Source organism: Camelus bactrianus, chromosome 11 (genome assembly GCF_048773025.1).
Source record: "Camelus bactrianus isolate YW-2024 breed Bactrian camel chromosome 11, ASM4877302v1, whole genome shotgun sequence".
Classification (NCBI taxonomy): domain Eukaryota; kingdom Metazoa; phylum Chordata; class Mammalia; order Artiodactyla; family Camelidae; genus Camelus; species Camelus bactrianus.
Window position 1 is genome coordinate 74,785,282 of NC_133549.1, and position 27,625 is coordinate 74,812,906.

Genomic DNA, 27,625 nt, shown 5'->3' on the forward strand with positions numbered 1-27,625 from the left:
TAGACTAGAACACAGGCAAAACATTTCTCACATAAATCGTAGCAATGTTTTCCCGTGTCAGCTTCCCAAGGAAATAGAAATAAAAGCGAAAATAAACAAATGGGACCTAATCAAATGTATAAACTTTTGCACAGCAAAGGAAACCATAAACAAAATGAAAGGACAAGCTATGGACTGGTAGAAAAAATTGAAAACAATGCAACTGATAAGGGCTTAATTTCCACAATACACAAACAGCTCATACAACTGAATAACAACAACAAAAAGACAACCTAATAAAAAAATTGGTTGTTTGACCTAAACAGATATTTCTCCAATGAAGACATAAAAATGGCCAATAGACCTATGAAAAGATGCTCAATATTGCTAATTATCAGAGAAATGCAAATCAATGAGGTATCACTTTACATCAGTCAGAATGGCCATCATTAGAAAGTCCACCAACAGTAAATGCTGAAGAGGTTGTGGAGAAAAGGAAACCCTCCCATACTGTTAGTGGGAATGTAATTTGGTGCAGCCACTATGGAAAGCAATATGGAGATTCCTTAAGAAACTAAAAATAGAATTACTCTATGATCCATCAATCTCACTCCTGGGCTACATCTGGAGAAAACTCCAAATTGGAAAGATACATGCACCCCATTGTTCATAGTTGCACTATTTATAATAGCCAAGACAGGGAAGCAAACTAAATATCTATTGACAGATGATTGGATAAAGAAGTTGTGGTATATATATGTATACGTATACATATATATACACACAATGAAATACTACTTAGCCATAAAAATGAATGAAATAATGCCATTTGCACATCATGGATGGACTTAGCGATTATCTTACTGAGTGAAATAAGTCACACAGAGAAAGACAAATATCATATGATATCACTTATATGTGGAATCTAAAAAATGATACAAATAAACTTATTTATAAAGCAGAAACAGACTCAGACATAGAAAACAAACTTATGGTTACAAAAGGGGAAGGGGGAGATGGATAAATTAGGAGTTTGGGATTAGCAGATAGAAACTACTATATATAAAATAGGCAAAAAAAAAAAAAAAACCCACCAAGGTCCTAGTGTATAGCACAGGGAGCTACATTCAATATCTTTTAATAACCTATAATGAAAAATTACACATATATATGTATATATGTATAACTGAATCCCTATGCTGTATACCAGAAACTAAAACAACATTGTAAATTAACTAAACTTCAATTAAAAAAAAAAAAAAAGAAATGGGTTTCCCTAAAGAGGGAGCCACTTTGATATCTTTTGCACTTTCATCCTTGAAAGGAGGCAGAAGCATTTCTGTGCCTGGATCTGAAAGACATTTAATCTAACATGACAGATGTCTGTATATGTGACATATCTATCTCTTTGGAAGAATCCGAAAGGAGCTGCATTTCCAGGGGAGTGAGTGAGGGCTCACCTTTCTAATGGTTATTGTGACTCTATTTCTTCCCCTAGAATACAGTTGTTATAACATTGTCTTTTCTGGAACCATTATTTTCATGGCATTTTATCTTCACACAAACATGCCAAAGGGAGCATAAGTCACACTTATAATATTTAGTATTCTGAATGATCATGTGGGGAAAGCATGGTTATCTTCTTTTAAATGAGGGTCTTAAATTCAAAGATACGCAATCTCTGTCCACTGCCTCACAGTTAATGTGACACAGAACTGGGATTCAAGCTCACTCCTCTGTTTGGAGTTATTTCTACCAGACTTCTGTTACTCTCTCAGACATGTATTTATATTCAAGACAAACCAAAACATAACGTTTGGTTTACACCAAATCATTTGTCTTCTTCTGTGACACTGTGATTATACAGCATTTATAAAACTCCCTGTCCAGCCAGGCAAATATGTGCACTTCTGTGCTTTGATTTAGTGCACCGGGCCCCACCATTGAAGTTACTAGCCTCACAAATGGTCATACTCTGAGTCTAGATTTCTAGGTTTGTGCTTCTAAATTACTTGGCAGACATCAGAGTTGATACTAGAAGAAGAATCTCAGGTAACAAACGCTGAGTTAGCATCACACATCAAAAGACATGCATTGTGAACAAAAGCCACTAAAAAGAGAACAGGGTGAAGATGGGACTTAACTGATTTAAAAAGGTGTCCTTTAGGAAAACACCAAGGATCATGATGACTGTTGTATACATGCTGAAAATTTTGAGATGGTGTAACCTTCTTCTCTGGCAAAGTGATGCTTAGAAATAAAATACTTTAAACTATAATTTCTGCTCTTAAAAACATATGACTACAAATACAAGACAGTCTTTAGGTCTCCCAAATTTTCTATAGGCAGAATCTAACTTAAACTATAAAAATAACATTTTTGATTAGAGGAATAGCCTTTGGTTTTATTCTTGTTTTCCATATGGCTCAGGATATATTTGATAAATTGTTTTGTGCCTCAGACTTTCCTCCATCACTCAGTGTGAATGCAGTGCCTGGGGATGAGTTGTGTGTATTGTACCTAATCTTCACCCAGGTGATAGTCTGTCTTTTGAGGCCTCCGAGTCCCTGAGGATTTGAAGATAAATTTTGTCCCATTAACGTCTATTTGTTTCTCCATAGGTTAAGTTATATTTGATTTATATTGAGAAGAATTTTCACATGGATCTTGGGTACCAGTAAAACTAGGAATGTCCCAAATTTTTATCCCTTTATTTTTCAAGGACACATGTTGGGGTATAAGAGCAATATCAAACATAATAAACACAAATAAAACATAATTTGGGCACTTTTAGTTTATATACATGTTTACCCTTTATGTGAACCACAGACTTTCACATTCAACTGCCTACTCACAATATTGCTCCATGGGCCTTTCTGACGCAATATGCCCAAAACGAAATTCATGAATTTCACAAATGTAGTTTTCTTCCCGTATCTATCCTCAGGGAAGGCACCATCATATAGATGGATAGCCAAGGCAGAAATCTGGTTGTCATCCTTGACACTTTCCTCTCCCTTCCATTCTTACCTGATTTATTGTCCTTGGGACATAACTTATTCTTGAACTATAAAAATGTCCTTCTTTTATGTGGTGAGGGAAGAGGGGTCAAGGTTTGGAGAGAAAGCCTTGAACCCATCCTAAAAACTGCCTTCTCTGGTTAATGCTTACTGACTACACTTATCTAATGAAGGGTGAGTACATTTTTTGCATTTGAAATAATACTATATAAAATAGTAATAAAGCCTAAAGTTATGCACAAAATGTGGAATAATGTGAGTTTAATAAAATTAAAAATTCACTGAGAATTGCATAATTACAAAGCTGAAAAATTGAGCGAAGTGTACGTTGTGTTCATACTATTGCAACATGGCAGTGCCATTTTAGCTGCTAAAAAATCCTTGCACCATCTCTGCCTGAGTTATTTTTAAATTATGTGAATGTGGAACAATAGGAAGTCAGCGAAGTATCTTTCCCCTAGAATAGGGCCGCCCTGTAATCACATGTTTATGAGAAAGCTGTCCTCCTCAGCTATCATGAATATCCTCGGTGGCATTGTATGACTTGATAGTAACGTCTTCTGAGAAAATTTTGTCTTTTTCAAGTATTATTTATGAGCCAAATCATTTTAACATGCCAGTCAAAAAATAAATACATAAAGGGGAAAGGAAAGGAAAATTATATGATGCAACACAGCTTATGATTCCATGCAAATTTGTTATTTAGGAATTTATATGAACGAGGCTTTCCCAAGCACTTAAAATGGAATTTTGATATTGTTTCTGACTGCAAGTTAAAATTTATTCTAGCATTTAGTTGCTGCAATTTCACATAATGGGCACCTGGCTATCAGGCACTCTTAACAGGCGCATTATTGGGTGCTTTAACTGGATTCTGAATGTTAAAGCAAGCCCAGTTTGACCTGACAGGGTATCTTAGTAAAGTGTACTTATTTCCACTCACTGGTTCCTATGACAGTGCTTTTCTTTTTTTTTTTTTGTAATGGACGTTGTATGGTCATATATTCAATTTTCATGTGACATATGCTCACTGAGTCTCATTAAAAGTTAACCGGGTTTGGCTTCACAGACATCTTCACAAACATAAGAATCCACAATGCGTCCCTTCTCCCTCATGAAATAAATTATCTGGTTGTCAGATTGTTCCAGCTTTTCTTTCATGTTCCAAGAGGAACTCATGGGCCTTGCAATACGTTCTCCGAGCACAACCACCCAGTTGTCCATTGCTTGGGCTGCAGTGACCTGTACTTGGCATTACTGATGCTCCAAGTTGTGTCAGTATGTCTGTCTTAGGCTCTGTCATGGAAGGTGTCACTTGCTTTCTGTATCTTGGTCCTTTACGTTCCTTGTGGTTTGTTGTCATTCATACCTGAGATACGGGGAACCGTAACTTGACCAGGTTGTAAAACATCCAGATGATTCAATTTGAAGGCTCGATGTCCCCTTCTGAAATATAAAAGTTTTCGTGAGAATAAAAGGAAGTTACATTAACGGACCTTGTGAAATAGAAGTTGCAATAACAGTTTTAAGTAATTAGTTCAAGTTTACATAATATAAAGAATACTGAATTAAGTAGTTTTTTTCCCCAGTAATAATTACAGCATGTCAGTAACTGTTCTAATCCCTTAGTATGTATGATTTCATTTAATAATGACATTAACTATATAAAGTAGCTTTACAGTCAAGCTGGTTGAAGCAGAGAAGTTTACGTAAATGCTACAGATCAGGAAACTAGAGACAGTAGAGCCAGGGTCTTCATTCAAAGCAGCATCTCTCCAGAATCATGTACTAAGCTGATCCCCTATTTGTGGCCAAATAAAACATGCCCTTAGGCAGAAATCACATCCTCACTTTTGGTCCACATTCGCTATTGCATCTAAGAAATGAGGGAGGAATTTCACTTGATGTTCAAAGGGTAATGTGTAAAAGGTTTTTCTTTTTTTTTTTTGTAGATTTAATTTTTTGGATTTCCCACAATTTGCCTCTATCCCAAGCGTTCTTTCTCTTTGCTTTTCAGAGTAAAGCATTACTATCCTGGGTCAGATAACCCAGAAGACGTGTGTGCACTCCTAGGGAGGATTAGCTGGGGAGTGGAGGAAGCTGGAACAGAACAGGAAAGACCCTAGCAGGGGTGTGATACGGGCAGAAAGCCTCACAGCAAAAAACATGTCAGCCAGATTCTACAGGGGAAATGGGAATGTAAGCTAGTTCCAAAATTTGTCCCAACAAGGAGAAGGGGACTAGCTCTGCTTAGTCAGGCCAAGGGCACCCATGATGGAAAGAGAAACTGCCAGAGGTTTCAGGTTCTCTGTGTGTTCAGTCAAGGAGGCTCTGGTAGCTTGAGGCTTTTCTCTCTAAGAAGAGTGATAAAAATGTGACCACCGAGAGCAACAGCACAGGGAAGTCAGAGGAGGGTGCCACAAAAATCAGAAAAGAGCTTAAGGGGATGTAGACAGAGCACCAACCATGTTTGCTAAGATTACCTAACATGTATTCAAAGGACAAAGATCTGAATGTTTACTGAAGATTACTAAATATTTAATGCAATTGTAAATATTTATTAAAGAACAAATTCTAAATGCATACATTTGGAATTAGGATATAATTTATTATGCTCTGTCATCATTAATATAGAAAATGAAAAGAAATATAAACAGGGTAGTTACCATGAACTGGCAAAAGAGGAAATAAAATTAGCAAATATATAAAGATATAATTAGGTTAAATTATCAAAGAAATATAAATGAAAAGAGGTACTATTTTTCACATATTGTATTTGTGAAAAAAAAAGAGAGAGGAAGGAAGGAAAGAAGGAAGGAAGGAAGGAAGGAAATACCAGTATTTCTAACAGTGATAACTACAACAATATTTTCAATTCTTGGGAATATAGCATAAAGAAACTTTTTTAAAGTTTTATACAAATATTATGCTATAAATGAGTTGAGACTTGCTCCAATTTTGGTAGACCTTTGTTTTGGGGCTGTGATCTATGATTGGGTAACAACTTCTTTTTGTCAGATTACTTTTTTTAAAAAAATAAATAGAGAAATATTTGAAAAAAAGACCAGAGGAAGAAGCAAGAACAAAAAGAAAATGTGATGTTTACCCAGACCAGCCCTGGTATGTTTTTTAATTCGCAGATCTCTGCTCAGCCTGTTTCCGTGCCAGGGAGCGGTGGTTGAGTAACACGGCTTGGTTCACAACCTGTATTCAGAGCCCTGTCTCTTGGTCTGCTTAGCATTAAATGCTGAGTTGTGATTAAGGTCTTGCCTTCTTAAACTCTTTAAGTCACACTCTGTTTTCGTGTTTAGGGTCACAGATACAGGGTATTTATGTATAGACAAGATAAATCCATTAAGGGGAAGGTGGAAAGAATTTATTTAAAACCACAAGCAAATGCAGCCACATCGAACTCTTAGAGACACGAGAATGGTTTCCCTCTGCTGTAGTGCATTTTTGTACATGAAAACACATTGGTGAGCTACTTGGATATGGATGAGGAGCCCTTGGAAAGTGGATAATATAAGAAAAAAAATATTTGCCCTAAATAATAAAGCAAGAAGTATGGGTTTTCAAGAAGCCACCCAGAAAGACTAGACAAGAGCTCCCTGGTCAGACTAGGTGGAGCCACATAGCGCCAAGCAGAGAACTTCGGAGAAAGGGAAAATGAGAAATGCCCTGTAGAGCTGTAGCTTACAAACTCTTAAGAATAGAGGTATCTAACAGGTTGCTTCTAAGTTATCTGCTTTGAAATGCAGTGATATATTTCCCTCCATTACCTTCATCATCAGTACAGGGACCAACATCTACAGCCTTGAGACAGCAATGTTTTGGAGTAAAGGGAGGAGTCACATCCAGTAAAGCAACAGAGGCTCAGAGTGGAAAACAGCATTAACACCTGGTCCTGAGTGCTGCTGGCTCCTTGATAGACCTGGTAGAAATCTGTCTTCCCTCCCCCCCACCTCCACATTTACTGTAAGGGAATGATCATTGGAGATGAGGGAGGAGAGAAAAGACATGTTACTGGAAGAATGCACAATTTAGTCCTGGTTTGAACGTAGGTAGCTGGTACAACCTCTGCTAAGGAAAGCTGGTATCTGGTGACCCATATTTGTAGGGCTCTATCTGGTAACCTCGTCATTGTTTCTCAACTGTAAAATGCATAAAAATCACAGGAAGTGGGGACAGTTGCTAGAAGGAAGATTCTGATTTAATAAGTCTCAGGCAGGACCTGAAAATTTCTATTTGAATAAGAAATAGATCTTCCATTTGAGTAAGCTCCTAGGAGATGTTTTGAGGTGTAAATGAAATAATATAAAGTGACTACATGTAGTAGCTATTTAACAAAATAAATATTTCCCTATTTTCTACTTTTAAAAACAATCTAAATTCTGTTAAGAATATTTGACCTTATAATATTCCTCTCTCTTTTGAGATATAATTCAGACTCCATAGCAATTCAGTGATTTTTTTTTTTGGTATATTCATGATTGTCCAGCCATCAATACTATATAATACCGGAGTATTTTTAGTACCCCCAAAAGGAACACTGTACCCACTAGCAGTCACTCTCATTTCTCCCTACCACCAGTCCTCAGCAATCACTAATTTACATTCTATCTCTATAGATTTGCTATTCTGCACATTTTATACAAATGGGAGCAAATAATATGTAGTCTTAAGTCTGATTTCAGTCACTTAGTATAATGTTTTCTAGGTTCATCCACGAAGTAACATATGTTGGTATTTCATTCCTTTTTATGACTGAATAATGTTGCATGGTGTGGATATCCTATATTTTGTTTGTGTATTCATCATTTGATGGGTATTTGGATTATATCCACTTTGGGGGCATTGTTACTAATGCTATTATGAGCATACATGTACAAGTTTTTTGTTGAAGTGTAATTGACTTACAATATTACATTAGTTTCAGTGTACAACACAGCAATTCAATATATTTATAACATTACAACATGATCATCACAGTAAGTCCAATTACCATCTGTCACCAAAAAAGCTATTACAATATTCTTGATTATATTCCCTATGCTGCACTTTATATCCTCCACAGTTACTTACTTTATATCCAGAAGTTTGTACCTCTGATCTCCCTCACCTTTTTCACTCATCCCCTTCTCCCACCTCCCCTCTGGCAACCAGTTTTTTGTCTGTATCTATGAGTCTCCTTCTGCTTTCTGTCTGTTCACTTCTTTTGTATTTTAGATTCTACATATATGTGAAATCATAGCATTTATCTTTCCATGTCTGACTTACTTCATTGAGCATAATACCCTCTAGGTTCATCTATACTGTCACAAATGGCAAAATTAAATTCTTTTATATGGCTCAGTAATATTCCATTGTTTTATATATATATATATATATATATATATATATATATATATATATATATATATATATATACACACACACACACACATACACACACATACATACATATACATGACTTCTTCTTTATTCATTTTTCTGTGGGTGGGCACTTAGGTACCATCTATATATTGCCTACTGTAAATAATGCTGCAGTGAACATTGAGGTTAATGTATCTTTTTGAATTAGTGTTTTTGTTTTCTTTGGACAAATACCCAGAAATGGATTTGCTGGATCATATGCTAGTTCTGTTTTTAGTTTTTTGAGGCACTCCATACTGTTTTCCATAGTGGTTGTACCAATTTATATTCCCCCCAACAGTGCATGAAGTTTCCCTTTTCTCTAGATCCTTGCCAACACTTGTTATTTGTTGTCTTTTGATAATAGCCATTCTGACAGATGTGAGATGGTATCTTATTGTGATTTTGATTTGCATTTCCCTGATAATTAGTGATGTTGAGCATCTTTTCATGTGTCTGTCGGCCATCTGAATGTCTTCTTTGGAAAAATGGCTCTTCAGGTCCTCTGCCCATTTTTTAATCGTATTGTTTGTTTTTTGTTTATTTTGGATATTAGCCTTTTATCAGATATATCATTTGCAAATATCTTCTCTCATTCAGTAGGTGGCCTTTACACTTTGTTGATGGTTCCTTTCCCTGTGCAAAATCTTTTTACTGTGATGTAGTCTCATTTGTTTATTTTCATTTTTGTTTCCCTTCCCTGTAGAGACATATCCAAAAAATATTGCTAGGACCAATGTCATAGCGTGTACTGCCCATGTTTTACTCTGGAATTTTTATGGTTTCAGGGCTTACATTTAAGTATTTAATCCATTTTGAAGTTTTGTATATGGTATGAGAAGGTAGTCCCTTTTGATTCTTTTGTATGTAGCTGTCTGCTTTTCCCACCACCATTTATTGAAGAAGTTATCTTTTCCCTGTTGTATATTCTTGCCTGATTTGTCACAAATTAATTGACCATGTAAGTGTGGGTTTATATCTGGGATCTCTATTCTGTGCCATTGATCTATGTGGCTGTTTTGTGCCAGTACCATACTATTTTGGTTACTGGAGCTTTGTAGTGTAGTTTGAAATCAAGGAGCATAATACCTACAGCTTTGTTCTTCTTTCTCAAGATTGTATATATATTTACAAATGTTATATCTTCTTGTTGGATTGATCACTTTATCTTTACATAATGTGCATTTTTTGTCTCTTGTATTTGTTTTAAAATCTGTTTTGTCTAAGTATTACTAACCTAGCTTTTTTTTCACTTTGATTCAAATGAATACTTTTTTCTATCCCCTTACTTTCAGTTGTTTGTGTCTTTAGATTTGAACTGAGTCTTTGTAGGTAGCATATAGATGGGCCTTGGTTCTTTAATCCATTCAGCCACTCTGTGTCTTTTGATTGGAACATTTAATCCATTTACATTGAAAATATTTATTGATAAGTACATATACATTGCCATTTTGTTAATTGTTTTCTGTTGCTTTGGTAGTTATTTTTTGCTCCTTTTTTCTTCTTTTGCTCTTTTCCCTTGTGATTTGATGACTATCTTTAGTGTTATATTTGGATTTCTTTCTCTTCTGTGTGTATGTATCTCTCATAGATTTTTGGCTTGTGGTTACAATGAGGTTCATACATAACAGCATATATACGATTATTTTAAGTTGATGAGCTCTTAAGTTCAACACATTCTAACAACCCTGCATTTTCACTATCCCCAACCCACATTGAATGTTTTTGACATGATATTTTGCATTTTTCAGTTTTGTGTATCCCTGAGCTACTTATTGTAGATATAGATGGTTTTACTACTTCTGTCTTTTAACCTTCCTACTAGCTCTATAAGTGGTTAATCCACTACCTTTACTGTATCTTTGCTTTATCAATGAGATATTTTTCCTTTCGTAATTTTCATATTTCTAAATGTGGCCGTTTCTTTACCACTTAGAGACATCATATGGCTGGTTTGGTGGTGCTGAACTCTTAGCTTTTGATTGTCTATAAAACTCTGTATCTCTCCTTCAAATCTGAATGATAGCCTTGCTGGGTAGATTATTCTCTGTTTTAGGTATTGTCTTTTTGTCGATTTGAATATATTGTGCCACTCCCTTCTGGCTTGCAAAGGTTCTGCTGAAAAGTTAGCTGACAGTCTAATGGGTGTCGCCTTGTACATAACTAGTTGCTTTTCCCTTGCTGTGTTTAAAGTTCTCTGTGTTTAATTTTTGCCATTTTATTTATAATATGTTTCTGTGTGGACCTCTTTGATTTCATCTTATTTGAGACTGTCTGCTTCCTAGACCTGAACATGTTTCCTTCCCCAGGCTAGGGAAGTTTTCAGCTATTATGCCTTCAAATAAATTTTCTTCCCTTTTTTCTCTCTCTTCTCCTTCTGGGATACCCATAATTTGAATGTTAGTGTGCTTAGTTGACCCAGAGAGCTCTGAACTATCTTCATTTAAAAAAATTCTCTTTTCTTTTTTCTGTTCAGTTTGGGTGATTTTCACTACTCTGTCTTTCAGTTCACTGAGCTATTCCTCTGTATCATCTCATCTACTATTTTTTAAATTGAAGTATATAGTCAGTTATAATGTGTCAATTTCTGGTGTACAACATAATGTCCCAGCCATGTGTGTGTGTGTGTGTGTGTGTGTATGTGTGTGTATATATATATGTGTATATTTGTTTTCATATTCTCTTTCATTAAAGATTATTATGAGATATTGAATATAGTTCCCTGTGCTATACACAAGAAATTTGTTTTTAATCTATTTTTATATATATAGTGATTAATACTTGCAAATCTCAAACTCCCAAATTTATCCCTTCCCACCCCCTTTTCCCTGTTAACCATAAGATTTTTTACTATGTCTACAAATCTGTTTCTGTTTTGTAGATGAGTTTTTTAGTGTCCTCTTTTTTCTTTCTTTCTATTTGTTTTTTTTTTAGATTCCACATACAAGTGATATCTTATGGTATTTTTCTTTCTCTTTCTGGCTTACTTCACTTAGAATGACAATCTCTAGGTCCGTCCACATTGCTGCAAATGGCATTATTTTGTTCTTTTTCATGGCTGAGTAGTATTCCATTGCATAAATATATGACAATGTCTTTATCCAGTCCTCTGTCAATGGACATTTAGGTTGCTTCCATGTCTTGGCTATTGTGTATAGTGCTGCTACGAACATTGCTTTTTGAATTAGAATTCTCTCCAGATTGATTCCTTCTAGTGTATTTTTAAATTTCAGTTATTGTATTCTTCAGCTCTGTTTGGTTCTTCTTTATATTTTTTAACTCTTTGTTGAAATTTTCACTCTGTTGATCCATTCTTCACCTGAGTTCAGTGAGCACTTTTATCATCATTTCTTTAAATGCTTTATCAGATAGATTGTTTATCTCCATTTCACTTAATTCTACTTCTGGTGTTTTCTCTTGTTCCTTTGTTTAGAACATATTCCTCTCTCACCTCATTTTGCCTAATTCTGCTTTTATTTCTATGTATTAGGTAAGCTGGTTCTGTTTCCTGATCTTGGAGAAGTGGCCTTATGTCGGAGACATCCTGTGGGGCTCAAGCAGCATACTCTTCTCTGGTCACCAGAGCTGGCAGAATCAGCTCCAAAAAGGGCTGCTGTCAGGGTCTTTGTCCCCAGGGTTGTCCCAGTTGTCTCTTGAATCTCCAGAAGGATCTCCAAGATCAGCAAGTGAGTCTGACCAGGCTCCTTTCACATTACTGTCTCTGCTGAGACCCAGAGCATGTCTGATTTCTTGCATTATTTAAGAACAGAGTCTCTGCTTCCTACAGCCCTTCAGCTCTCCTGTACATAAGCCCCACTGCTCTTCAAAGCCAGGTGTTCTGGGGGCTTGTCTTCCCAATGCCAGATCCCAGTCTAAGAATCCTGATGTGGGGCTCAGACCCGTTGCTCCTTGGGGAGCACATTTGCAATTTGTAATTATTCTTCTATTTGTGGGTTGCCTCCCCAGGGATATGAGTCTTGAGTATATCACATCTCTGCCCCTCTTGCCTGTCTCCTGTGTTTCCTTCTTTATATCTTTAGTTGTGGGGAATCTTCTCTGTTGGTCTTCAGGTTGCTCTCCTAGACAGCTGCTCTGTAAATGGTTATAATCTTGGTGTGCCTGTGGGAGGTAAGCTTAGGGTCTTCCTACTCCAGCATATTGTCCACCTCTCCATGTACAAATTTTTGTGTAGACTTTTGTTTTCATTTCTCTTGGATATATACCTGTGAGTAGAATTGCTAGGCCATAAGATAATTCCATATTTAACTTTTGAGGAACTGTCAAACTATTTTCCAAAGCAGCTGCACAACTTAATATTCTCACCATGAGGGTTCTTGTTTCTCCAAATCCTTGCCAAGAATTGTTGTCCTTTTTTTGTTGTTAATAATTAGCCAACCTAATAGGCATAAAATGTTATATCATTGTGGTTATAATTTGCATTTCCCTAATGACTACTGAGAAGCCTTTCATGTGCTTCCTGGTCACCCGTAAATATTTCTTCCTTTTTTTTTCCTGAAGAAATGTCTATTCAAAATCTTTGCCCATTTTATAAATGGGTTTTTTTTTTATTGTTACGTTGTAAGAATACTTTATGTATCTGATTACTAAACCCTATTAAATACATGGTTTTCAAATATTTTCTGCATTCTGTGGGTTGTTTGTTTTACTTCTTTACAGTGTCCCTTAAAACAAAGTTTTAAAATTATGGTGGACAGCAATTTGTCTGCTTTTTCTTCGGTTGCTTATTCCAAGGTAACAAAGATTTATACATTTGTCTTCTCAAAGAGTTGAATAGTTTTAGCTCTGACATTTAGGTCCTTGATCCATTTTTAGTTACTTTTTGTACATGATGGAATGAAGAGGTCCACTTCATTCTTTTGCATGTGGTTATCGAGTTTTCATAGCACCATTTGTTGAAAAAACTGTTCTTGCCCCCATTGTATTGGCTTGCATGCTTATAGAAAATCATTTGCTATAAATATTGGGTATATTTCTGGATTCTCAGTTGTATTCCATTGACCTACATGTCTATCCTTATATAACTAATAGTCACAATTAATGTAGCTTTCTGGTAAGTTTTGAAACCAGGAAGTGTGAATACCCTAACTTTGTTCTTTTTTTCTCAAGATTGTTTTGGCTATTCCATATTCCTAGAATTTCCAAATTAATTTTAGGATCAGCTTGTCACTTTTGGGGGAAAAAAAGCCAGCTTTCTACAAAAAAAACATGAGCTTAAAATTCCTGGCCCCTGAAGTACTGAGAGGAGTGAAAAGGATTATACAAAAGATCCAAAAGAAAAGTATTTGGGGCCAGATGAGGACAACTAAGTCAAAGGGAGGATCCAAATCAGTCTTCTTACTTCTGCCCCAACTCCTCCATGCAAACCGTAACACTGGACATAGTATTTCTTGTTTCTGGTTATAAACTTGCCCAAAGCAGCAATTTTTAAGGGATGGCTTAGCCCCTGCTTCTTGGGTGTGTATCCATTGCAAAGCACTTGTCTGCTGGTAGGAGAGAGGTACCTAGATGGGAAGAAAGAAAGAAGCCTGACACATATTATTAAAATTGGGAAAAAAACTGTTCTACGTTTTAGTTTGAGATTTCTTTAAAACAGTGAGAGCCATATATTTCCCATATCATTCAACATAGAGCTACAATTGGAAATGGTAACTTCATTAATCACATTAGTTGATAGTACCACAACGTTTTTTAACATATACACACAGTGTTTTAAAATTTGCAAAGTATTTCACATTTGTGTTTCATTTTTTAAGATTGTAATAGTCTTGGAGTTAGGCAGTGTTACCCAAATTTTATAGACAATATAACTGAGACTCAAAGTCTCATAAAATTGTTGAAGCAGCAAGGAATTAAGCCTAGGTTTCCTAACTATTTGTTCAATGCATCCCTCACTGCTCATATCCTTAATTATACAACGAATCAAGAAGTTACTAGTCATAGTATCAGCTCTGTATATGCTTTACGGACATACACTTTCCAAATTCATCAAGTATTTGATACCCGTGTTTTCAGAAATGATATGTGACCCTTGGCTTTGCTTAACCAAAGTATTTGCAACTCAGTTTAAGTCTCCTCTGAAAGCACAGCATGACAGACCAACTTTGATGTGCAGAGTTCTCTTTCTCCAGGATGACACTTCGGACACCATGCCTGGAGACAAAAGAGGGAACCAGTTCCCCCCATGATGTTCCATCTGCTCTCTCATGCACACATACAAATTTTTTTTAATTAAAAAGAAAGAAAGAAGAAATGGGCCATTTTTTCCAAAGGGAAGAGAAATTCCTTGGAGAATTTGAATGATGTAAAGTTTGTCTAAAAGCTTGAAAGATGAAAGGTGTCACTTTTTACCCATTAGCCCTGTGGGATGATGAGATCCTGAGTGTGCCTTGCTACTTCAAAGGGTCACTGGAATACAGCTCCCAGGAAAGACTGCTTGAAAGATTTTTGTGAAGGGGGTGTAGTTCCCTCCAGGGCCTTCCTTCAGCACACTTGTAGATAGCTACAACTTTTAGTGTTCACCAAATTTCTGAATTTAGTGTAACTTCTAAATCTTTCTGAGTCGCTCTTGTCAATTCCCATATAGGACATGAAGTATCTTCTGCCATTCTTCAAGCCTAGATGGAATCTCTGGTAGTTAGACTAGGAGTCTCTCCTCTTGCTTAAAGATATATATATTTTTTTCACCTCAGTGATCAGAGAAGTAAGGTGCATTTGGAGTTCAAACTCTGGAAACAAATCATACTCTGTGTAAGAGCTATGTTGCTCTCTGCCGGTTGTCCAGAGAAGTTACATATGTGTGCTGGAATACCACGAGAAATGCTTCCAGTGAATTTACTTCTTTAGAATTTCCAGAGAGAAAAAGGACAACAGGCAGAGCTGTGTGGGGGGTAGCAAAAATAGTGTATAATTATTTGCAAATCTGTCTTGAAGCAAGAGAGGACCAACATTTTCTATTAGGTCCACTTGCCAGGGGGGTACTTCCCAGGTAATTGAGTATTTCCCAAGGAGATTATTTTTAGCATTACATCATTCCCAAAGTGATGATTCTGAGATTTTTGCCTAATGTTTCCCTTAATACTTAAATCATGAACCATAAACAGTGTCATTTTTGTTTTTAACCTTACTCGATATCGTAGGGACTATAAACTGTTTCCATTTACAGTGATTCGGGGGAGGTCAGAGTTTGGTGGGTCTTCTTACTCCGGTCCCTGGTCTAGAGTTTTTCGTATAAGCAACCGTCAGTACTGCAGCTGGCTGCCATTCTAAACTCTTGTCTGCTCCAGAAGCAAAGTTGGCTTTCCTGCCAAAGTGCAGTGGGAGCAAGTTGCCCTCATTAGTCTCTCGGGGGCTGAACTTTGCATTTCCCAACTCTGAGAAATTCCTTTGGGTAAACAAGCCGGAATAGTTATCTGTTTTTACTTTCCATCACTTGCGTTTGGAAACTAATCGTCACCATTTAGCATATAGTTTTATCGAATTCATACATATAATCCCATTCCTTTGCCACCTTATTCCCTAGATACTTATTTTAAAATCTGCTTCTACACCCTCCCTTCCTTCTTTACATATATCAGTACGTATGCACACACGTACACACACCCCCCTAAGCACAAGCATACGTATGCACAAACACAATTATTGGTCAACTCTGTTAGTCAAATGTCTCAAGAAATCTATACTCAAAAGAGAAGACATTCTCATATTCTTATATTCTAACTGGAAAAAAAAAAAAAGTATGTTAGCCGTACTCCCAAGAAAGACAACTAATACCTTAATATAATTCATGTGTTTTATAAATTTTCCATGGTTTAAAGGATTTACTGTGATACAGTTTTATGGCTTCTAAATTCTAAAATACCCTCCACTAAGCTAATAGAATATGAAGAATATTTTGTCAAATTCCAATATACTTTTTGACTCATCCCTGTGGACTTCCTCTGCTTTTTTCCCTGTTTTTCACAGGTACTAAAATTTGGTGGATAATTTTATTTCATATTTCCCAAAGAAGCATAAATCTATCAAACATGTTACCACGCCTATTTTGACTAATAATTATTAACACACACATTCTTAAAATGCTAAAAAGAGAGCTATCAATGTATGTCAATGTCAGTGTTGAATATTCCCTGGCCCTGGTGCTCCCGAGAATTGGCAGCAGTTAAGGAAACCATCTCCACATTTGGGTTTTCAGAACTCTGTCTACCCTTCTGTGTCCCAGGAAATGGCTTACCACCAAGAACCATGCTTCCCCTATGACTCAGATGACACTCCCTGCAAACTCTCATGACTCCTGTGAGAGCCATAGCTGATTCCCCCTTGTTCACCTGTGTTGAGGCCAAATGCAGACCTTTCTCCTTCTTCCTGAACATGCTGTAAATGGCAGGCATAGACCTTCTACTGTCTTGTTCTTTATCTCACAAATGATTAGCTAAGGTTAGGTGTGTCTCCCTGAAACTAGAAAGACACAGAGATAATAAACATTTCCTACTCAGCGCAGTGACTGTGATTTCATCTAATACCAAAACAGCTCCAACTATAAATCACTCTTGGTTCCTCTCTATGAGAGTCAAGATCACAGCACCATGTTGAGACCTGATTTTGGGGTCTGGGGGTGCTTTCCTTACTATGACCAGTGATGGTGGACGAAACTGCAACTCCAGTCCCATAACTTCAAACAAAACTCTGGACCCAGCTGCTAAGTTCATCACCAAGCAGTCCTTGAATGATCTTCCTTCCCTTGACTGTCTGCATTCAGCTTTAGCACTGCACACAGGCATGGCCATAGATGGTATAAACATGCATTTGGACCATGGTTGAGCTTTTTGTTTAAAACTGGGACTCATCCTTCACCAAATGTAAAGTCTCAAAGGCAGGATAAACAGTAGCTTTTCCAAGTCTTCAAAGCCCCTTGGAGTATCTATTTTGTAAGGGGTAAGCACTGTTAGCCTTTTGGTTTTAGTTGATGTTTTTTTCCAGAATAAACTAGGTGGCATTTTTCCTTCTGTCTTTCTCAACTTATAAGCACCAAGCAAGCTTTGTCCGCTTGACATATCTTTTTTTTTTTTTTTTTTTGACACAAAAGAGATGGGCCAAATCTGCTCTGAGCTATTACTACTTATTCCTTGGTAATTCTGTGGGTTTCCTTCGGGGAGGCCATGTGGTGTGTGAGCTGGGGGCATACAAAGGAAGGAATGAGTGTAAATTCATCACCTGGGGCTGTGAGGTCAGAGCTTCTCCAGGAGCCTCCTTGGTGGTCCTGAGGTTGACACACCCCTGCAAGGTCAGCTTGTTAATGGCAACAACACAGTGCCAAACTCCTATAAAAATCCTTTGCAAAACTTGTTGGGAAAGGCAGGCTCCTGAAATAATGCTCCATAGAAGCAATGTGGATTTTCATTCAATAAGAATACTCAATACGATTTCCGAGCTGCGTTACTACATGCCAGCCTCAGCGCCAGGCACAACACACACGTGACATTTTCCAGCTGCACATCAACTTCCTGAAAGTCAGCTTCAAGTCTGTTTGACTCCAAAACCTCTACTCTCCCCTTTACTGATGATTAATCTAGGTCAAGAATACATTTCTGAATCTGCTACAGAAAATAAGAAGATTGTAGAGCACCTGGAAACCTTCCTAGACTACCAATGATCCTTGCAAGAGGTTCTGAGGGGAAAATAATGCTAAATTCATACTCTTGTCTTAATACGTTAGGTAAAGCAAGAAGTTAGATCTAATCGGGGCACAAATACTACTGGGACTAAAGGGCACAAGGGTGGATGCCAAGACTGTCTGTTTTTAGGTTTCTTGAACAGCTCGACAGGGCATCCTTATGGTGCAGACAGAAAGAAGACCAGTGAAGAATGGCAGGGAATTATCTGATCATTTTCTCCCTATAGGGTGTTATAAATGTTTCATCCCCAAATCTAAGGAAGCAGAATGTTGACTTCTAGAAACAAGGTGCGATGAAGTCAAAGTGTTATTTATACAAACATGAACTCACATCAACTCTTTCTGTATGCAGCTCTATTAAGTTTCCTTTCTTAGGAATAATGAAGTTTGAGACAAGGGATGTTTCTTCCTCAGTTATGAGAAGGTATTTCTGGGAGGTGGCTTTCTACATTGTATCTCTTCTATACTTGCTGTTCACTTATACTCAACCTGCGTGGTGAGAAGCTTGTGAACTGCTAACTGGAATCCTGTTTGCAGTCTGGAGAAAGGGAGAGAGAACGTGAACCACGCTGAGAAGTCCTGTCCTTGGCACCATGTCCTCAGTGGCTGCTTGATCAGTCAGTTGTCAAGGCGAACTTTCATCCACCAGTCCTCCAATTTCAGATCTCTTAAAATTTCAAAAGAATACAGTTGTACAGTGAAGGGATCTAAGAAAGATATACCCATCAATGTTTGGGAAAGACAGCAGGGAGAAAAGGCAAAACTATTGACAAAGAGATGAAAACCTAAATAAGACAAACACAAGGGCAACTTGGAGTGCCAAGAATAAAGTACCCACGCTGGTACCCTGAAGTACAGACAGTTTTGAATTCAATGCAAAAATTTTCCTAAATAGCTCACGACGACACTCAGCTCCTTCAACACTGAATCTCCAGTGTCTCCATTGTCTATTTCTGCTTCTCCTCCTCTACACTCACTGTTTATTCCAACTGCTGTAGGATGGCTTCATGCCTTCCTGGCACGGCAGAGGCTTAAAGTGCCCTCTGCTGCCACAGTCCATTTTAGTTGTCTCCTGACTTGAGATTCCTGAGGCTTGTGTGTCTATTCCAATCCAGTAAGGCCTGGTCAAATGTTAGGTGTCTTACAATGAGCTCTCCAGGATGCCTTTGAGACCCCTCTGACTATACTTGGTGCAGAAAGTCTCTGGACTTGTGTTCTTCCACTTGTGAACTCGGAGCACAGCTTCTGCCAACGAAATCTTCCTCCCCCAAGTACTCCCTTGATCTCCAATGTGTTGTGCCATCTACTCAGTTCTTAGTTAACCTATTTTGAAATTTTAGCATTGTCCTCTGGCAACTCCCACTAAAATTTCATGTTTATTTTATCTTAGTGCCTCCTTCAAAGCTTCTAATTTCAAGAGAAGGGTATAGCTCAGTAGTAGACTGTGTCCCTAGAATGTACAAGGTCCTGGGTTCGATCCCCAGTACCTTCATTAAAAATAAACAAATAGAAACCTAATTACCTCTTCCCCCCCCAAAAAAATAAAAAAAAACCCTTCTAATTTCATATCCTGTTATACAACATTCAGTATTTCCTAGTTTATGAGAGGATAATTAGGGGGAAATCTAAATACTTTAAGTCTGAACATTGTTCTGATCTTTTTTTTTGTGACTGGGCTATAGTTGTGGCTGGAATTTTTCACCTTTCCACTTTGCGCTTTTTGCTCTGTAGAATTTCTGTATTTTTGTGTTTGTTTATTTATGACAGTGGAATATAATGCACAAATCCTTGGAGTCAAGATGTTGTGAAATAGCAGATCCACCAGGGGATTTTTCCAGTACATTTTGAATGAGCCCTATGTATAAGACATAAAGCATCCATCGGAAATAAATAAGGTTTTTTTGTTGAGAACTAGGAAAAACACAATCTGCTTCTCTTGAAAAAAAAAAAAAGGCCACAATAATGTACTACAAAATGCGTATCGTTATAGTAATAAGAGTAAACTAAAGCAAGCGAGAATAAGGAACATGCAACCACAGGAAGAAGGTTAGCCACATTAACCCTGTGTATAGTGTTTACTTTGTGAAATGTTTTGTGATATCACATTGCCTAGACACATGATTCCTGTGGATACTGTGAAGAGTATTATGATTCTACAGGCCCGACTGGTTTCAGTAGTAACTATATTTATGCGAGGAACCCACAACTAATAGAAGAACACCCTGTTACTCCTTGGAGTATAAACTCCTCAGGGCTGGAGAGGATGGTAGATTGATTGAGGGTATTGAGATTGAAGAAGAGATGTTCTGTATAATCCCAGCAACCCGATATGTTCTTTGCAGCCCCAAACAGTACTTCTCATTTCCTGATAGACTGTATAATTTACCTATTTTGTCTGTTTGTTTATTGTCAGTCTCTTCCATGAAAATATAGGTTCCATGAAGGCAGGAAACTTTGGTTTTCTCTTGTAGCCTCCATGGCTGGCACCTAGTTCCTGAAAGGTTTATGGAAGGAACGAGCTAAGAAGAAAGGGTGAAAGTATGGGAAGGCAGATTTTTGACTCAACACAAAGACCTTTAAAATTACGTATGTCCTGTATGCTGTCTGCAGCCTGTGTGGTCTTCACCAGGAAGTGATGCCCCCTCTAGAGCTCCGGCTAAGTCCAGGTGGCTGCTGGCCCAGGATGTGTTTGGGGATGACACATTGGACGTTTGGCCACCAAGTTCACTTGCACTTCCAGCCTTGTAGTTCTACCGATAGGCCTTTGACAAAGAATTTTCAATGGCGGGGAACCGAGAGCAGTCATAGTGTATTGTTAATGATGACAACTAACTGAACTTAGGGTTTAAGCGGGAAGGAGTCACAGATGGCATGGGGTCTCCCAGCCTGGAGATACTGGTGCCACTGAAGGGAAAAAATGTAGTTCAACTGAATTGCTGGTTTGTAGGCAAACTTTACATAATGGTAAGAAATTTTGAGTTTAATATGTTAGTGGATCACCCAGGAGACATCCAGAAGGTGATTATATTTGGGCAGATATGGAGCTCAGGAGAGGCTGAATTATCTCATGCCCATTTGTTAGAAAAATCCACACCACCCTCTACAGAAGGCAGAGATACCCATGAAAAGTATGGGTAACTTTTCCCTAAAAGATCACGTGCATCCATCTCTATTAAATAATTATCCTTAGTATTGAAAACCATAGAAAGCACAATTCTCAGATCATTGTATCAGAAGAACAAGAATGTTCCTCGAAGGCTTGTAATCTGTACTATATTCACGATCATGTAGTAGATTTTGAAAGGTTTTATTTAGACGATGTGGTAACTTAATATACGTTAATTAATAAAACTGAATGGTTTTAAATCTATTTAAAAATTGTGCTTAAAAGATGCCACAGGTGAACAGTTCCTTTAGCTATATGATTTTATATTAATTATGTAGAACGTAGGGTTATAGTTTTTACTTCCCAGATGAGGAAACAGAGGCCCAGGGTGACTTTATTGCTTATAAGGAGCTCAGACTGGAACTGTTGCCCTCAGAGCCCAACTGTGAAGCTTTCTCCAGTGTTCTGCTTCAGGGAGCTGTGAGTCGCCAGACTGAGACTCCACCTTACCATGGGACTGATCAGCTGCCTGCTCACTGGCAGTGAAAACCTTGACCACTTGTGCTTGACTCAGCTGTAGACCTCCCCCACCACCCCCAATTCCAGTTCCACTGCCTACCACCTGCTACCAGGGAGCCTCACAGCAAAACTGCAAGTTAATGATGATTGTACCAGCCAAACTTTCTTGGATGGGCTGATACATCTCGCTCCCCCATACAAGGCTATCAAAGCAATGGGTTCTCTCTTGCTCTCTTTTTTTTTTTCCCCTTCTCTAGCAATGATGTTCACTGTGAGAGCAGCTAATGGGTAGTCAAGTGCAGAGGCTTGGGATGTGGGAGAGAATGAGCTGAACAGGGAACCATGAATAAACTGTTAAAGCCAAGTGGAAATGAGAAGTGGAGGGAATTTGGAGAGGCAGATGAAGAAGCCGTTGGGGAGCACTGAGACAACACGGGGTGAATTCTGTGTGAGTACAGTTTCAGGGGAGCACTTGCCCAGCTGCAGGATTACTGCACCCCTTTTTCTACACTGGATTTATTTCAATGGGGAAGGAAGAAGGGTGGGGCCACAGGAATAATGGGGTTGTGTGTATGTGATGAATTAGGAGTGTTTTAGCAAAGTAATTTTCTGTCTCTTATAGCTGACAGCAGCACCTGCTGTAATTTCACAATATTTTGTGAGAAAGCTAGCTTTGATTTGCCATACAGGTCAGGTTGGCCAGTAACAGCCCGGCACCCACAGAAGGTAGAGACTGGGTCAATTTCTATTTGAGAGGACTGTGCCTTGCACTGGAAAGCTGAAGGAATAGAGAGAGACTCAAGGGTTTGTGGTAATTTTTTCACCTGCAATTTCTGGAACCCATAATTCAGCACTACTGGATTAGGGCACGTTCTATCAGACTGAAAATCAAAAGCTTTCCTATGGGGAATGTCTCAATGTTATAGCTGAAAGAGGTGACAGCCACATTACTGCCATCAAAAGTAATTTATTAACTAAGTCTGTGCAAAATACTCTGGTAGGCACCAAACCCCAGGGGTTTCCTGTTTGAATGCATCCCGTGCTCTCTGCTGTCTTTTCAATGTACCGCTCGGCTCTGCTCTCCACCTGTGAATAAATACCTCAAAAACTTAATGTCTGGGGAGACCCATCCCCCTTTGGGGGACAAGAGAACGCTGGTTTCAACATCGGCGCCAATCATACAGTGCTGGAGTGGTGTATTAGGAGGCTGCCACCCTCAACCTCTCTGTCTTGGAGCTTGTAAATAAAACATCTTTCCGGTTTCTACTTTAGACCAGGAAATCTGGGAAGAGTTAACAGGCGAGGTTTTGCACCATCAGCATAAACCATGCTGATGCTGGCTCTTTGCCCCTTCATCCTTCCTTCTTTGCCCTGTCCCTCCAGTCTTCTAGGCAAGTTCCACACTGCACCGGAGATACAGATTCACAGGTGCCTCTCTACCCAAAGGAAGAAACCAGCAACGAAATTTTGGATACCAACCCAAATCGTTTTACATTTTACCTCTCACAATCAGTTTCCTTGTGACGTGCACCTGTGCGTACATCTACATTTTAAGACAATACTTTTCTAAAGGTAGGTTATCACAAATAGGCTTGGAGGTATCTGCCAGGTCTAAATGCACAAAAAGGTCTGCTTCACCAGCATCTCTCTCAGAAAGCCGAGGTCAGAGGGCTCTCGGTTCAGCGGCGCCAGCGGTCAGGCCCGGGAACACACAGACACCCTCCCACGCGCACACGCCCCCGGTCCCTTGCCCGGCAGCGCCAGTCTCTGACCCACTGGATCCGCACAGCAGCCGGGCTCACAATCTGTGGGTCGGGAGCTGCTTTTGCCACACACTTCCAAGCGGGGGTTTGCTTGGCTCATTTATTTATCTTGTACGCATTAAGAAACCACCGTTAGGTGTTGGTGGGAGGCGCTACTCCGCCTGAAGCCCAGCCCGTCTGCGGCGGCTCCGCGCACACCGCACCCGCCCAGCTGCCAGCGCCCTCCTGGAGCCGCCTCCGGCCCGGGGTCCCCGCTCCCCGGGATCCCCGACGCGGTCTCTCGTTTTACGTGCCCCCCACCCCTCCCCGCCCAAGCAGGACCGGGCAGGGGCTCCGGGCGGTGCTTTCCAATCTTCTGCGGGTTGCGGGGTTCCCTCCGCCACGGGTCGGACAGCACCCGCCACGGGCGCCCCGTGCATCCCCAGCCCCTGGCTCGCGGCGGCGGCGGCGGCGCAGCTCGCTGGAGTTTGACTCTCGGGCGGCGGCGCCGGCGCGGAGCCGCAGGCGGCGGGAGCGAGGCGAGCCCGGCCGCTCGCCCTCCGCGCTGCGCTCGGATTGGTCTCTCCCAGACAGTGCTGGCCGAGGGTTGGCTGCGGGCCGGCTGAAGAACAGGTGCACCTTGCCGCCCGGACTCGCGGAGCAGCCGCCGAGGAACGTGGCGCGGCGAGCCGGGCGAGCGGCGGGCAGGCCGGCCCCCTGTGTCGGAATGCTGCTCTCCGGCTCCCGGCGTTCAGCCGCCGGCCGGCTCAGCCCCTGAAGGCGGCGCGAGGCCCAGTGGCGGCTCAGGCGGGCGCCCCGGGGAACCGGCCGGGCGCGGCGCCCCGAGGATGCCGGCGCGGCTGGAGCGCATACAGGCGGCGAGCGGCGGCAGCGGCGGCGGCGGCAGCGGCGGCAGCAGCGGCAGCGGCAGCAGCAGCAGCAGCAGCAGCAGCAGCAGCAGACGAGGGACCCTGGCGCGCAGGAGGCCGTTTGGCGGGCTGCAGACGCGCCCCGCCGCTCCCTGACCGGCCGACGGCGCCGGGGGCCCGTCTCGCCCCTCTTCCGCGCTCCTCGCCGCCCCCTCCCCGGCCCGCGTCCCATCCCCCGCTCCTCTGCTCCCCGCCCGCCGCCCGCCTCTCGGGGGGAGGGGCGTGGGGGCAGGGAGCCGATTTGCATGCGGCCGCCGCGGCCGCTGCCTGCGCCCGAGCCCGCCGCCGCCGCCGGAGCCCGCGCCCGCGCCCGGCCCGCGCGGCCCCATGCCTCTGGCGCGGCCCTCGGGGGGGCGAAGGTGAAGACCGGCTCCTAGGATGAGTGAAGGGGCGGCCGCTGCCTCGCCACCTGGAGCCGCTTCGGCAGCCGCCGCCTCGGCCGAGGAGGGCACCGCGGCGGCTGCGGCGGCGGCGGCGGCGGCGGCGGCGGGCGGGGGCCCGGACGGCGGCGGCGAAGGGGCGGCCGAGCCCCCCCGGGAGTTACGCTGTAGCGACTGCATCGTGTGGAACCGGCAGCAGACGTGGCTGTGCGTGGTGCCTCTGTTCATCGGCTTCATCGGCCTGGGGCTCAGCCTCATGCTCCTCAAATGGATCGTGGTGGGCTCCGTCAAGGAATACGTGCCCACCGACCTGGTGGACTCCAAGGGGATGGGCCAGGACCCTTTCTTCCTCTCCAAGCCCAGTTCCTTCCCCAAGGCTATGGAGACCACCACCACGACCACTTCCACCGCGTCTCCCGCCACCCCCTCCGCCGGCGGCGCAGCCTCTTCCAGGACGCCCAACCGGATTAGCACCCGCCTGACCACCATCACGCGGGCGCCCACTCGCTTTCCCGGGCACCGGGTGCCCATTCGGGCCAGCCCGCGCTCCACCACGGCACGGAACACTGCGGCCCCCCCGACGGTCTTGCCCACGACAGCCCCTTTCTTCACTAGCAGCACTCCGGGCTCCCGACCCCCGGTGCCAGGAACCCCCAGTACCCAGGCCATGCCCTCCTGGCCCACTGCGGCATACGCTACCTCCTCCTACCTTCATGATTCTACTCCCTCCTGGACCCTGTCTCCCTTTCAGGATGCTGCCTCCTCTTCCTCCTCCTCATCTTCCTCCTCCACTACCACCACCACGCCAGAAACTAGCACCAGCCCCAAATTTCGTAAGTAAACACTGTGAACTCTGATTTACTACTGAGTTACCTTTCTGCCCTCCTGCTGTCTTTTTCCTTGCCGCCTGTCTTCTGGCATCCTTCACCTACCCCTTCCCCCCATTCCAGGTTTGGAACACGGAGTGAGAGAATTAAAACTGGCCACAAGGGAGGAAAAAGGTGCCGGCTTTTTTTCCGTGTGTGGGGTAGGGGTGGTGTGAAGCAGAGGGAGATTGTCAGTCAAGCTCCATGGGCCCTACTTCACTGGGTCCCAAATGAGAGCTAACTCCCTTCAAGGGGTTAAAGCGAGTGTGATTCCTCTTCACTGCAGACCTGCTGGCGAGCTCGGGATCCGGCTCCTGTTGAGAGCTGGGGAGGGAGGGAGGGCCTTCCAAACACACTGAGCCCTTTCCCGGCCCGTGGGAAGGAGAGAAAGAAAAGCACATGCAAATTGACCGACGTTAAACGAGGAAGGGAAATTGTGTCCATGTGGGGGTGGACTGGGGGCGGGGGAGCGGTGATGATTTGATGGAGAGATTGGTACAATGAAGCTGTAGACACTTCCAGCAGTCCTGACCCGGGCAGGGACCAGGAAGGGTTAATTAGAAGCCATTGTGGGAGGTAGGGAAAGGAGGCGCTCCCTGGCGAAGGGCTCAACTGATCACCCCTCAGCCTGCCCACGGCCATTCCAAGGTGTGGAAGGATTTTGTGGATTTAGGGGGAATATGAAGGGAGCTCTGCAGAGCTGCTGCCTCTAGGGTCCTGACGGAGGAGTTTTTTTCAGCTGTACCAAGCATTTGCTTTGTTCGTTTCCCAAAGGTGGGATGTGAACCTCATCTCCCCTCCCTCTGTGCCTGAAAAATATAGGCGAAATGGGACAAAGTTCCCTGCACTCAAGGGTGAGGAAATCCAGCCCTTTGGAAACAGGTCACTCTTTGAATGTAGCTTCTTCAACCTTGGCTCAATTGCTGCCAGTACCGGCCAGTTTACCCCGAGCGTGGTATCTTTCTATTTGTCCAGGAGGTGTATATTTTCTCTACATCTTTATAAATGTTTCAGATGACTGACTGACCTTCCACCACCCTCCCACCACCCAACTGTGTTCTTATTGTAAGGAATCTTAGGGAGCTTCTTAATCTGACTATTGATCAGGATTCTAAGAACAGTTTGTGCAACCTGTGAAGGTTATTTAGGACAAACCCGTTGCCTGCCAGTTCAAGTTCTGTGCAAGGCTTGTCTCCAAAAACTGCCTGGCTGTGCTTCCTTTATGTTGTGTTTCTGTTTTGAGCCATAACATCTGGAGGGGAAGGAAGAGTGCTCATCATTAACTGTTGAGTAGGAATACCCGGGAAGCTTTTCACTCGTCTGGGAATTTTTCATTTCCCTGACCTGTGGTCTTACCTGGAGTGTGATTTAACCCTTGAAACTTTTGTGTGTGTGTGTGGATTTATTGTATTTGTGATTAAAGTCCAAGAGAGACATTCCTTTTGACTCTGCTTTGGGGGAAAACATAGGCTAAAAGATAAATTGGGAGGCAGGGAGAAGAGAGAAAGGGAAGGAATCTGCCACAAACCAGAATGGCAGTCAAACCGGTAACTTACTGCTTCTCTCTCCTTTGGCTGAAGCAGTCATTTTTGAGAGCACATTTTCTCAGGAGGTGTATAGAGGCTCCTCTCAACAAAAATCTAGCTGCTTGAGTTTTGTGGAGAGATAAAGGATGTGCAAGTGTTAGGTGTGAACACAGTCATTGAATTGAAAATCTGTATGCGTCTATCCTGAAGACCCCAGGTTTTTCATCTTTTCTGTTGATACAGTTGATATGAATAAATGGAATGTGGGTACACTTCCCAGCCTTGTTGCGTGTGTGGTGGTGGGGGGCTTGTATATTGTGTGTGTGGGGGTATTTCCTGTTCTTTCTCAGTTGATTTCCTTGCTTTCCATTCCGGAGGTCTTTAAAGAAAAGCCCAAGGTAATGATTTCTACCCCTCCATGCTCCCTTCCTACATTCTGTAGAAGGGAATGGCAG

At 41.6% G+C, this 27,625-nt stretch overlaps 1 protein-coding gene across 11 annotated transcripts in view; it reads left to right on the forward strand.

Annotated features, from left to right (window-relative positions):
• Nucleotides 1–24,755: 24,755 nt before the first annotated feature.
• NRG3 (neuregulin 3) overlaps nucleotides 24,756–27,625 on the forward strand; it is a 938,337-nt gene continuing 935,467 nt past the window's right edge. For all 11 annotated transcript variants that reach the window (XM_074374319.1, XM_074374315.1, XM_074374318.1 and 8 more), the window contains exon 1: nucleotides 24,756–25,611. In XM_074374319.1, coding sequence (XP_074230420.1) covers nucleotides 24,777–25,611 — 835 coding nt within the window. In that variant the 5' untranslated portion in view covers nucleotides 24,756–24,776. The remainder of the gene's footprint in view (nucleotides 25,612–27,625) is intronic.